This window comes from Oncorhynchus keta, chromosome 17 (genome assembly GCF_023373465.1).
Source record: "Oncorhynchus keta strain PuntledgeMale-10-30-2019 chromosome 17, Oket_V2, whole genome shotgun sequence".
NCBI classification, from domain to species: domain Eukaryota; kingdom Metazoa; phylum Chordata; class Actinopteri; order Salmoniformes; family Salmonidae; genus Oncorhynchus; species Oncorhynchus keta.
Genome location: NC_068437.1, coordinates 10,579,199 through 10,591,826, shown reverse-complemented (window position 1 = coordinate 10,591,826; position 12,628 = coordinate 10,579,199). Strand labels below are relative to the sequence as shown.

Sequence of the window (12,628 nt, the reverse complement as noted above, 5' to 3'; positions counted from 1 at the left end):
AATCTAATAATTTGATCAGGTAAACACTTATTTTAAATCACGTTTCACGATTTTATATAACGGTAAGCAACGTTTTAGGCTTTAAATTGCAGATTTAGAATGTGTTCATGGTTTTAGGGCATTTTCTAAGCATTAGTGAACGAAGAGCCGTTTGTGAGCCAAATTAACGTCTTTTAGGTGAACAGAGCAAAATAATCCGGTTCTTTGAAAATATTCGAAATGAACATGAATGCCTCCACGCGATTGAAACAACAATTTTGCGCCTGAGTGGGAAATTACGTCAAATGCGCTTGAGTAGAAAGCCACAATCCCGCACTGTTTTCAGACAACTGAACTGCAGCCCCGCCACTAGATTGGCTGTAAAGGTGAGGGATGGCGCTGGAGAAACACAACCATTCTCAAACAACCTTATATTTTCGGTCAAATGTGTGGTACTGTTTTTTTGGGCTATGTCATCATAAGAATGCTTTTCACTCACTTTTCCATCTAAATAAGAATCCTGAACATCTAATCAAATGGCTACCCGGACTATTTGCATTGTTCCTCCCCCCATTTTTACACTGCTTACTTCCATGAAGTCACTTTACCTCGACTAACCCGTACCCCCGCACATTGACTCTGTACCGGTACCCCCTGTATATAGCCTCACGCTACTGTTATTTTATTGTTGCTCCTTAATTAGTTTTTTTCCTCTTTATTTTTTACTAAAGATTATTTTAGTAAATACTTAAACACGTATTTTTTAACTGCATTACCAGCATTCAGCGCATGTGACAAATGACATTGATTTGGAAGAGACCATCAGGTGCATAGAAATACAAAATAAGACGTACAATTATCAATGACAGTCAATATCACTGATTCGATTGGCCCTTTGCCAACATAAATAACAAAAAAACACAATGAACTTTAGTCTTTGTTCAAAAAACATTTAATTCGCTTTAGGAAAGAAGGGATTACAGTACACACCGATTCATTCTGGTTAAGGTAACCAATTACGAATAAATAACTGGCCATGTTAATAATACAAACTCAGCATGTTTATTTTTTTACAGTCATTAAAATAGTGGATCGTCACTATTTGTCTTTGTTGATATTCTCTTTAAAACCCCTCCAGGATAAATTCATTATTCATTATTTCATCTTTAGTTTTGTACTCGGCTCAGAGGAAGCAGCGTATCTCTTGCCCTGGATGTCTTTCCCTTTTTTTGTCCATATGGCTCCAGGTCAAGTTACCCCTACAGCACAGATCTAGGATCAGCTTACCCCACCCCAAATTCTAACCTTAAAACAATAGGTGGCGATATAACATCTGACCTTAGATCAGTGTTTAGAGGCAAACTTATCCTACATCATCAAATGCACAACAAAAGTGTGTTTGTGATACAAATCCCGAAAAGGAGTCAAGTAATTACCATTAAAAAGACATGGTGGTGTGCAGACAAGTTGGAGCTGATCGTTCCAACACCTTCTGATGCTAGTACTGAACCCCGCTCACAGTGGAAGAACTGTTGACATTATTTGACAGAATAGATTTCTTTTTCAATTGGGGTATAACAATTTTTATCAAATATACTGTGATAAGGTTAAAGTGGAGCGTAGTAGAGATTGTGAACACAAACAAGGCACCCTGTTCGGTTCCCCTTTGGAAGAGTGGTTTGCCATCATCATCAGTTATTTTGGCACGTGATTGGGAAACACAAGATCACTCTCTTTCCTGGAGTCTGGTTTGAGACGGACACATCCCCAGCTAGCTTAGCAGGAAACCAGACGCTTCCTATTTGTCTATGTAGAAAAAAGTTACATGTAAAAATGAGCCCCTTTTTTAAAAATAAATGTGTCAATCTATATATACTCTTCTGAAAGTAAGCCATTTTGGTCCTCTAATGTCAAAATGTACAAAACATTACAGCTCTCGTGTTATAGTTTAGGAACAAACAAAATAAGTGGAGATTGTTTGCTTCAATGAGGAAACAACCATGATTAGTGAGAGTGAGAGAAAGGCCCCACACCCAGAAACAACCCCTAGCCTTGCCCCTATCCCTTAGGCACTTGTGTAGATCTGAAAGGTCGGTGCTACAACCATATTGCTTATAATTCTTTAGGATCTACATGAACGGCCTTCAGGGGTAGGAGGGGTTTCTGGACAGGGTCAAAGAGAGGTTGGGAATGAGGTGAGCTTGAGGAGGAAGGGGGTGGAGTTTAGAAGCACCCCCCTCCGGGGAGTGGCCAGTTCCGCTGCCCTTATATGGGTGTATCTCTGGAGTTTTTGAAGAGGTGAGAAGTGGAGTTGTTCCCAGGTGGAGTCGTTTAGAAGTAGGGCACGGCGGTCAGCTTGTACCAATTGACCGTCTCCTTGCTGAGGTCGAAGTCTTTGAGTTTGAGCGTGACGCCGCCCAGGTAGCAGTTTTCTCTCAGCGACTCGGCACTAAGCACGCTCAGTTGCAGCTCCCGCAGACCAAGGGTCTCCTTGCTGTAGCCACTGTACACCAGCTAAGGAGGAGGTAGTCAAAGCAGTTAACACGAGTTGGCAGCAATTTGTATTAATTCGCATTCGTCACAAAGGCAGATGAGGAGAACAGTTCCAAAGTGACAGTCGGTCAAAACACAAAGCCGTTAGCTATGACAATTTGCTAGGTGGCCTAATGAAAATGTGCCACACTGATTTCACTCACCATTTCATTGAAAGTGGGGTTCCTGGTCTTTCTGGATATCTTTGTTTTGCACTTGGAGGTTTTGTGGGGGTCTGGGAGCAGGTATGTTTTCACATAAGGGTTAGGGTCTGTCTCCTCCTCAGATACCTATACGCAGGCAGATGGAAATGGACATGCTTAGTGGAGCATTAACTAAGGCCAAACTGAGGATTCATGTATGTAATTCAATTCCATACCATTTTATTTATCCTATCAGGGGTAAATAAATGGATCTTGAGATATGTGGGGCTAAGGATAAAGGTATCAATTAATTATACTGCCAAAAGTTTGAGATGTGCGCTAGTTAGGATTGGGCCCTGTGAGCCACCCTACTCACCAGGTCTCGGATGTGCATGACCATGATGAAGAGTGTGCTGTTCCTGTAGGAAACAGACAGCTTCACCTCCCCCTCCACTCTGCCTGAGGTTGGACTCAATGGTGGCGCCTCTGCAGGAGAAATAACTCTTTCAAAACTGTAGCTGCGACAATAGCGATACATATCAAATCAAATGGCTACCCAGACTATTTTTGTATTGACCCACCCCCCTTTCTTATTTTTACGCTGCTGCAACTCTTTGTTTATTATCTATGTATAGTCACTTTACCTCTACCTACATATTACCTACATATTACCTCAATTACTTTGACTAACCTGTAACCCTGCACGTTTATTTAGTAAATATTTTCTTAACTGCACTGTCGGTTAAGGGCTTGTAAGGAAGAATTTCACGGTAAGGTCTACACCGGTTGTATTCGGCGCATTTGACAAATAAAATGTGATTTGACATATACACAATAGGACTCAGATTTACCTGGTGCTTTGGCCATCGCCTCGAATCCTTCCGTCTTGTCGTCTCTCGCGATCGGATGGAAGAATGTATAGATAAGATCACACTGATAGAGAAAGAGAGAAAATATTGAGAACTCCTTTTTTGGATACTCCGTAGAGCATTGACAAATGGACTATCGGTAACCTTTCAACTAACTATGTACTAAACTTAACCCTAATCGTAGGAAGCAATTTGTTATCCAACGGATAGTATGACCATCTGTAGAGCACATACAGATGGACTATCCTGACTACCCTAAAATGTGACCAAAATATTGAGTGAAAATAGAGTGTGTTGGGCTTTTATAACTGTGTGTGTGTGTGTGTGTGTGTGTGTGTGTGTGTGTGGTGTGTGTGTGTGTGTGTGTGTGTCAATCACCTGGGTGACCTCTGTGGAGCTCCTCAACAGGTTGTGGACATAGCTGTTGAGCTCAATCTTCCTCTTGGCCGCCACGTCCTTGATGTGTGTACGGCCCAGCACCATCCTATTAGGGAACCTAGGGAGGGGACGGGGAAAGTTTAGTGCACTAACAAGAAGACGTGCATCTGTGGAGAAGTGGGCGCTACACTTTTGGGGGTGGAAGGGAAGCTTTACCCACATACAATGTAAGGCTCTTCGAGTTAAAGCACAACAAATATTCTCAATATTATTACTGTCGTTGTAAAATCTGAGGTTACCTTTGGCTTTCTAAGGTCATATATATGGCAGACTTTCAAAGTGTTTTTGGGAACAGGGTGCTGCCATGCCACTTCCAGACAGCTTCAGGTGCTATGAGCAACACCTACAAAATGTGGGTTCTCCCAAAAATGTGTGTGTGCACGGGTGCGCGTACCCTGGCAGCTTCCACAGAGGGAAGAGGATGCACAGCTTGTTGTGGAGCTCCTGGAACTCGTCAAAGGTGCGTAAGAGAAACTGGGCCTCGCTCTGCCCCTCTCGCAAGAGTCTCACCACATAGGTCTACAGGAGGAGGAAGACGAGGGGGAGGGGAAAAAAAGGATTTTAGCTTATCTTGTTTAGAATTACATTCATGTTATGACTTCTCGATATGTAGATTTATTCAAACTCTTGATATGCCAGATGTGTGTTCTTCTGGTATCCCTATAGGGCAGCTTTGCCCTGTCAGTGCAGCAGTGAGACCAATGAACACATGTACGTCTATGGTTGGAGACTCACGTAGTGCTTGTCGGGGTTGTATCTCTTCTGGAAGGAGAAGATGGAGGCGTCGCGGATGCGTCCCTCCTGCTTCAGCGTGTAGGTCTTGGGGGAGAAGGAGAGGATGGGCTCGTCGTTGGACGGCAGGCCAGAGAAGCGCATCTGGGCCAGGTTGTGGATGAAGAAGTTGAACTTGGTGGCCACGCTGCCCAGGCTGGTCTCAATCAACCTGGAGGGAGGGAGGGAGGGTGGGCGGGAGAGTGAAGAGGAGATTCAACTTCAGACAAAGGGAGTATTTTTTTATTTTTATGATACACTATTAGCTGTGTTTTCCACTTTGCCTCTGTGAAAATGACTGAAAAGAGACAGGAGGTAAATGGAAGAAGAAATTGATAAATAGTAGCATTTCACATTAATGTTTTAGGATGGCGGTTCATGACGACATTGTTCTGCCACCAGCTGGGCATTGTGGGGCAGTCGGTAGATGCAAATCAAATATAGCGCTGCATTAATTGTCACTGCTGAAACGCAATAATAAAATAAAAGTTACATTTCATTTGTGGCTCCTGGTCGCCTTTTCACATCGGTCGTTCAAGCGCAAGCAATTCAAGCTACTAAACATAGTAAGGCTTAAGCACGTATTCTTGTGCCTTTTGCATTGAGAGGCTGAATCATGACTGTGGCAGGGCCTCAGAGAGGAGCGGTGCACCATGTTCAAAGCTATTCACTCGGTGGAAAAACAGCCCACTTTACAGACAGTACCTGGTGAAGAAGATGGTGGCCTCTGCGTCGGTGGTCTGGGGCTGCAGCGCGTCGTACACGTACTTAAGGTCCTGAGCTCCAGTAAGCTCTGGTAGGCCTGACAACGTCATCTGTTAAATCGCGCACGCACGCATACAGACAAAGACACACACAATTACAATCCATTAATGTACAGCGAAAGGATTTACTAACAAAAGACTATTAGAAACCGATGACTTAGGGAAGGTCATACTCTTAACAAGGGAGCTTTGATTAATGAGGCTAGAATAGAGCATTTGAATCGCTACGGTACACTCAAGAAATTCCTTAGACCAAGAAGAGGGCCATCACCAAGGCCTAACAAAGGGCATTACCCAGGCAACACCAAAGTAACTCATCAAGTTGACGTCACACTTTTGGGGGGGAAAAAACTATTTAGAAACACGCTTTGTGCCCCATCTATCTGACAGTGCTCCTGTGTACCATTTTTGTGAATTATTTGTGATGCCAAGCTTAAATGTCAGGTGAATTCCTAGAAAAGGTCAATGTAGTGGTTCCACCTTAACTGTTTGTGCTGTCTTTCCCACTCCTATGGTCATGTTAAAATGTTTACCATGACAACAATCATAGCGGTAGCACAAACTGATTTGGAACCAGGGCTAGGACTTGACTGCAGAGCCTTATCTTACCAGTGAGAGCAGGTTGAGGAAGAGGCCCGAGTGTTTACGGATTAGGTTGTAGGCCTGGGAGCACAGGTCCACAAACAGCTGGAAGCGACTGGTGGGCCTCTCCCCCCCGTTGATCACGTAGGCCATGTCAGAGGTCAGCACAAATGGAGCACGGTCCCTGGGAGAAGGGGCGAGAGAGAGAACATATTACTAAAACATGGGAGATGGAGAATTAAAAACAAAGCACGTCATGTAGCCTGGTTAAAACAGGGAGCGTTTGGTCTAGCGTAACCAGGCTACATGGCACGTTGTCTGGCACAGGTCTGAATCAGAACACTGATTTGAAAGACTTGACCAAAACCAGCAGACACTCAGGCCCCATCTTAAACGCAAGCACAGAGCCCAAATGGTATCTCTACATTTTTGTCGTTACAGGTCAATAAAGCTTTACTCTTAGTACTGAGGAAACATTTGACTTTTACTAAAGGGAGGGAATAGGTTAGCGAGAAACAGTTAAAAGGGTAGGGGAGAGAGTGCGCTAGATTTGAACCCAAGCTAGCATTGGAGGCAGATGTTTAGACTGCTAGGCCACCCCAGGCCACAGCGCGTACCTTTTGAAGCTGCCGAACATCTGGGCGTGGCCCAGGAACTTGCCGAAGTCGATGTGGAACATGTGACCGGTGGAGCGCAGCATGATGTTGTCGTTGTGGCGGTCGCAGATACCCAGCACGTAGGTGGCCACGCAGCAGCCCGCACACGAGTAGATGAAGTTCTCCGATGCCTCGAGGAACAGAGAGGAGGAGTGAGACACATACCATTTTTCACACTGTCGTGCCGACCCAAACCAGACTGCGCTGGCTTGGAAATTTCCTTTTAACATTGTCCTCTTCAGCAAGGTTCCAGCAACTCTGGTGGATGTGTAACCGGGCCGTCTCAGTACTACAGCTCAGTTTGACTTGGCTTGATTCAGCACAGTGTAAAAAGTCCTACAGTAGCTGGTTCTCCCTCTAATAGGCAGAATCCTCACTAGAGATCTGCATACTGGACTTTTCAGCCAATTAGTGCAGTGATAAAGGAGAAATCTGTGTGTAACATGCGCATTGCAGGCGCAGACGAGAAATAAACCGATCATATTATCGCCACTTGTTCATCTTCTCAACCTCATCCTCTGTCGGAGTCTGGGGTCCAAAGATTAAAAGGGTCAAGTTTAAGGGTCAGACAGTTACCTTCTCGTACTCATCCTCAGCAGGGTTGTACTTGCGCAGCCACTCTGCCAGGGGCTTGTCCTTGAAGGAGCCCGTCACGCCATACTCCGCCTGGATCTTCCTCAGGGTGTCTGAGGACGGCACCAGCTCCACCATACCTGGCAACACACACAGCACCACAACACACACACTCTGTCACAACTACAGACACAGCATGAGTACGCATTGTATTACAATTAGTAAACCGGATGTGTGTGTTGTGAATTCTAGTGTGTATTAGTGCCTTTGTCTTTGCCAGTGGAGATGCATTTAAAGTTGACAATGCGCAGGTCCAGTCCCTCCTGAAGCCAGATGCGGTCCATAATCCGGATCATCTGCAGAGCCAGCATGTCCTGCCGCAGGTCCTCTCCCACCTAACACACACGTACACACACGCAGGCGGGAAGGCAGACACGCAGGCAGGCACGTACACACACAGGCAGACATGCACGCAGGCAGGCAGACACGCACGCAGGCAGGCAGGCAGACACGCACACACAGGAGGCCCACACAGACCAAGACTCACGTTAGTTAGAATATTTATAATTAGGCGGGTGCTTATATTTGTCCTATTTCCCAGATGTACAAGCGTGTATTCATGCGTATTAATATGCGTGTGTGACTTGGAAATGTGTTTGTTGCAGCCAGGGTCTGCCATTATCAACGCGACCCTGGAACAATTAGGGTTAAGTGACTTGCTCAAGGACACATCAACAGATTTGAACCTTGTCGGCTCGGAGATTCGAACTAGAGACTTTTCGGTTAACGCTCCAGCCGTTAGGCTACCTGCCACCCCTAAGTTATCATCCACAGAAACATATTTTATTCTCATTCAGAGTTTCTTTCCATCTGTCTGTCAATGTTTGGTCAAGCAAAGACTTCCCTACACATTCTATTGACAGAGCCCTATGTTGTGATATTGTCATGCCACCAGGTGGTGCTGTTTTAACTACGAAACCAAAGACAAGATGCAAACGATTGTAGTAACTGATCTCTTTTCTATGTTGGAAAAAATTACACTTAAAGCAGCAAATCAAAACCAAGGGAACTCTTTAGAATCTATTCCTGCAATCCTCCATGCTTCAAACACTCCCAAAGCAATGACTAACTGTCCATTAATTCATGTAGAGAACGGCTCGAAAATGTGTCGGTATTTCCAGTGACATGTCAAGGACTACTAAGTATTACACCTCTGATAAATTGCTTGTTCATGGAACTTGGAAGTGCATATTTCATTGAGTCTGGCGTCACAGAAAAATAATCTAGTAGTCTAATCTGTCTAGGAGTGATGATCTAGGATCAGGTCCCCCCCTCTTATTTATTATGATTTAAAAGGCCAAACTGCACTCCCAGCCCTGCCTCCCACCTTGAACATGACATTGATCTCCTCTCCCAGAGGGTCAGCGTTCACCAGGGCCAGCTTCAGGGGTACCGCATTGGAGTTGAAGAAGGAGCACGACTGTACACAGACACAGAGAGAGGGAGCAAGAGAGAGAGGGGAGAAAAAGGAGAGAAAGAGAGAAAAAATAGAAAGGGGAGAGAGAGGAGAGTGCCTGTGGTTAGTTATACAAGCCTGCCCTGGCCATGGGAGCACTGGCCTGCTTTTGGGAGACAAAGGGGGGATGATTTTATTCAGTGAGGGGGCATCACTTTGGAATGTCTGGTACGAGATTGGGGTCAGATACACCGGTGAGCACAACACACACTAACACATACAGATCATCTGATATACAAAATGCACACAGTACACAAAACGCACACACGCAGCCACACACACTTGCCCAGCTGTGAGAAACATGGTGGGGGTGTGCGGACGGAGCACAGCGCTCAGTCAGAAAGGAAAAAGGAGAGCCGCCGAGGACAGGGAAGAGCATGCCTGCATTACACACTTACAGTAGATGTACGGGACTAGATCTTGTATTCTAGTCAATGGCCTCTTACAAGAGGTGGTGGAGGGGTAACTAGGAAGTAACTGAAGTGACCTGTAGATTAAGTGCCAGTTAGCATTTGGACGGTGGTTATGACGGCTTGATCAGCCACTTGGACAACTAAAGTAGGGTCATCGAGATATGGCCATTTGTTGTTGAAATGGAGGAAATGATGCTGATCAGTTGACATGTCAGCCTCCAGTAAGCGACGGACCAAACAAGTAACCCCATGGTCAAATGGGCATTTGCTGAGTGTACGGTCAAACTTTAAGCTGGTAACAGATCCGTTTGTGCCGTCTTGTATGACAATGACCATAGGAAACAGACCTGGGACCAGGCTAGTCGTGCTTTGGGTCATTGTTTCCATTGTTGGACAACGGACGTACCTTGATGTTGAGTTGTTTGGCCTCCAGGCTGGGGCTGAGGGGCAGTCTGCAGCTGTTTCTCTGGAAGAATGACTGCACCCTCTCCAGACCTTCCTGGAGCACCACCTACACACACAAATAGTTTAATTAATGTCAAGCCTTCACGGTTTAAATTATGACGTAAAAAATGGGTACTTAAACACAATTGGTAAATAACATAAGTAGTTAAACGAGACATCCAGACCATAACTAAATAGAGTATTTTATTTGTCTATTATTTTGCCTTTATTTAACTAGGCAAGTCAGTTAATAACAAATTCTTATTTTCAATGACTGTCTAGGAACAGTGGGTTAACTGCCTTGTTCAGGGGCAGAACGACAGATTTTTACCTTGTCAGCTTGGGGGATTCGATCTCGCAACCTTTTGGTTACTAGTTCAATGCTCTAACCACTAGGCTACCTGCCGCCCCAACAGCAGACCGTAAAATAAAGTGTTATCAAGCCCTTTTAGAGGCTTGTGAGATACAGTAGATAGTATTCTAGTAGTATGTGTGTGTGTGTGTGTGTGTGTGTGTGTGTGTGTGTATATGTTGGTGTGTGTCTGTCGGTGTGTGTTCGAATGCCTCCTGGCCCTCTCACCTGTCGTGCGTAGCCCCCGGCCTGCCGGACCTTCTCGGCCAGCGCCCCCAGCAGAGTGACCAAGCGGGTCTGTTTGTCCAGCTCGGCCCGGAGGCCGGCCCCACACAGACAAAGCAGGGCCCCCAGCACCTGGTCGTACCTCCGGCCAAACGCTGGGTCCTGTACCGCATCCCTCAGTAGCCTGGTGGGGAGAGTGAGGGGAGTATAATGGGATCGGACAAACCAGGGTCGTGTTCATTATGCACCAAACGGAAGAAAATGGACTTAAACCAGGAGGGACTTCCCGGACTTGTAAGAAAGAACACAACCCTTTTTCAAAATGCTTTCAAACGTTTTCCATTCCGTGCCCTAATGAACAAGACTCAGTTCATATTTCTGACTACCTATTGCTTAATTTGAGGGAACCAGCGACCTTGCGTTTATGGAGTAGAAGGATTAAGTTTCCCAGCCTAGACACCCATTTAAAAATCAATTTTGGGTACCTCCTGTTCCATAAAAGTCTACATTATACCACCTAGCAAAACACCTCTATTCAATATACTATGCTATGCTTCATAAACACACACACACACTACTAGAATACTACTTTCACAGTCCCCAGGTCCAGAACAAACTCAAGGAAACGTACAGAATTATACAGAGCCATGAGTGCATGGAACTCCTATCTTATATAGCGCAAGTGAACAGCAAACCTGGTTTCAAAAAAACAAATAAAGCAACACCTCACGGCACAACGACACTCCCCCATGTGACCTACTTGTCGTGTGTATGTACTGACATCAGGTTTTATTTTATTTAACTAGGCAAGTCAGTTAAGAACAAATTCTTATTTACAATGGCGGCCTACCCAGGCCAAACCCTATCCCGGGTGACGCTGGACCAATTGTGCGCCGCCCTACAGGACTCCCAATCACAGCCGGATGTGAAATAGCCTGGAATTGAACCAGGGTCTGTCGTGACGCTGCGCCACTTGAAAGCCCATACTTGGGAGTCGATGGGTTGGGGAGTAACGTATTACATGTAAGTGATTACAAAAAAAACGGTAACTAATCTGTTACATTACCAGCAGACAAATTGTAATCAGATTACAGACACTTTTGAAAAAGTAGATGATTACTTAAATTCAGAAAGGCCGTTTGCGGAAGAAAAATAATATTTCACACTTCTCTGGTTTCTCAATGACATTCAAATCAGCATTGAAAAAAAGGCGCAAGTTTAAGTTTGTTCAAAGCTGAGCGAGTCTGACCACAAGTCAAGAGACTACTATGATGACACGCAATATGTGTTTGATGGATCGCGGGAAAAGAGCAGAAATAGGCTTTTATAGGATACAGTCCAAACAATGTCTCCCAATGGTATGACTGCTGTCAGCATCCAGAGATTATCAATTTCAGAAAACGCTTGGATGTAAGGGTGGCAGCAGTTGTGTAGTCTACAGCGATATGATATGACTTATTATTGATATCTACATAGCACATTGATGTGAATCACACTGATCACACACTCTCATTTAGCTATTTGCGCCTTACGGATTGTGGTTGTTGTGGATGGCTGTTCACAAATCTAAATGTTTATTTGAACCCAATAAATGTTTGAATTCAAGAAATTTAAGCTGTCAATCAATCATTATTTTTTGAAACCAGTGGATAGCCAGTGAAAAATGCACTCTGACAACAGCTGCATAGAGCGGATCCAAACCCACGGAATAAAAGTGGGGCTTTAAATTGCTCAATCTAATTAATGCTGATAGATAAATAAATAAATAAATAAATAAATAAATAATGGACACGTACTCAAACCCGCACAATTTTTTTTGATAGACTTAAAAGGGACAATCCATTTTTGGACTTGTAAATGACATTTGCAGTACCTGTCAAAAGTTTGGACAACTACTCATTCCAGGGTTTTTCTTTTTTTGAACTATTTTCCACATCGTAGAATAATAGTGACGACATCAAAACTATGAAATAACACATGAAAACATGTAGTAACCAAAAAAGTGTTACACTATGATGAAACTGGCTCTCAAGAGGTCTGCCACCGGAAAGGAAGACCCAGAGTTACCTCTGCAGCCGAGGATAAGTTCATTAGAGTTATCAGCCCAAATAAATGTGTCAGAGTTCAAGTACCAGACAACTCAAAAACTGTTCAGAGGAGACTGTGAATCAGGCCTTCATGGTTGAATTGCTGCAAAGAAACCACTACTAGGACACCAATAACAAGAAGAGACTTGCTTGGGCCAAGAAATAATAGCAATTAATGGTCTGACGAGTCCAAATTTGAGATGTTTGGTTCCAACCCCATGTCTTCATGAGACGCAGAGTATGTGAACGGATGATCTCCGCATGTGTGGTTCCCACCGTGAAGC

General features: G+C 44.5%; 1 protein-coding gene across 1 annotated transcript in view; it reads right to left on the bottom strand.

Moving 5' to 3' along the window:
* Window positions 1–908: 908 nt before the first annotated feature.
* Window positions 909–12,628, bottom strand: part of LOC118396414 (phosphatidylinositol 4-phosphate 3-kinase C2 domain-containing subunit alpha) — a 52,686-nt gene continuing 40,966 nt past the window's right edge. Inside the window, exons 19-33 of the mRNA XM_035790595.2 lie at window positions 10,261–10,441; window positions 9,643–9,747; window positions 8,695–8,787; window positions 7,573–7,702; window positions 7,311–7,447; window positions 6,696–6,865; window positions 6,106–6,262; window positions 5,438–5,547; window positions 4,697–4,904; window positions 4,356–4,480; window positions 3,902–4,019; window positions 3,506–3,587; window positions 3,031–3,140; window positions 2,676–2,801; window positions 909–2,493 (exon numbers count right to left, since the gene is read on the bottom strand). Of these exons, the coding sequence (XP_035646488.1) occupies window positions 2,311–2,493; window positions 2,676–2,801; window positions 3,031–3,140; window positions 3,506–3,587; window positions 3,902–4,019; window positions 4,356–4,480; window positions 4,697–4,904; window positions 5,438–5,547; window positions 6,106–6,262; window positions 6,696–6,865; window positions 7,311–7,447; window positions 7,573–7,702; window positions 8,695–8,787; window positions 9,643–9,747; window positions 10,261–10,441 (2,035 nt within the window). The 3' untranslated portion in view covers window positions 909–2,310. The remainder of the gene's footprint in view (window positions 2,494–2,675; window positions 2,802–3,030; window positions 3,141–3,505; window positions 3,588–3,901; window positions 4,020–4,355; window positions 4,481–4,696; window positions 4,905–5,437; window positions 5,548–6,105; window positions 6,263–6,695; window positions 6,866–7,310; window positions 7,448–7,572; window positions 7,703–8,694; window positions 8,788–9,642; window positions 9,748–10,260; window positions 10,442–12,628) is intronic.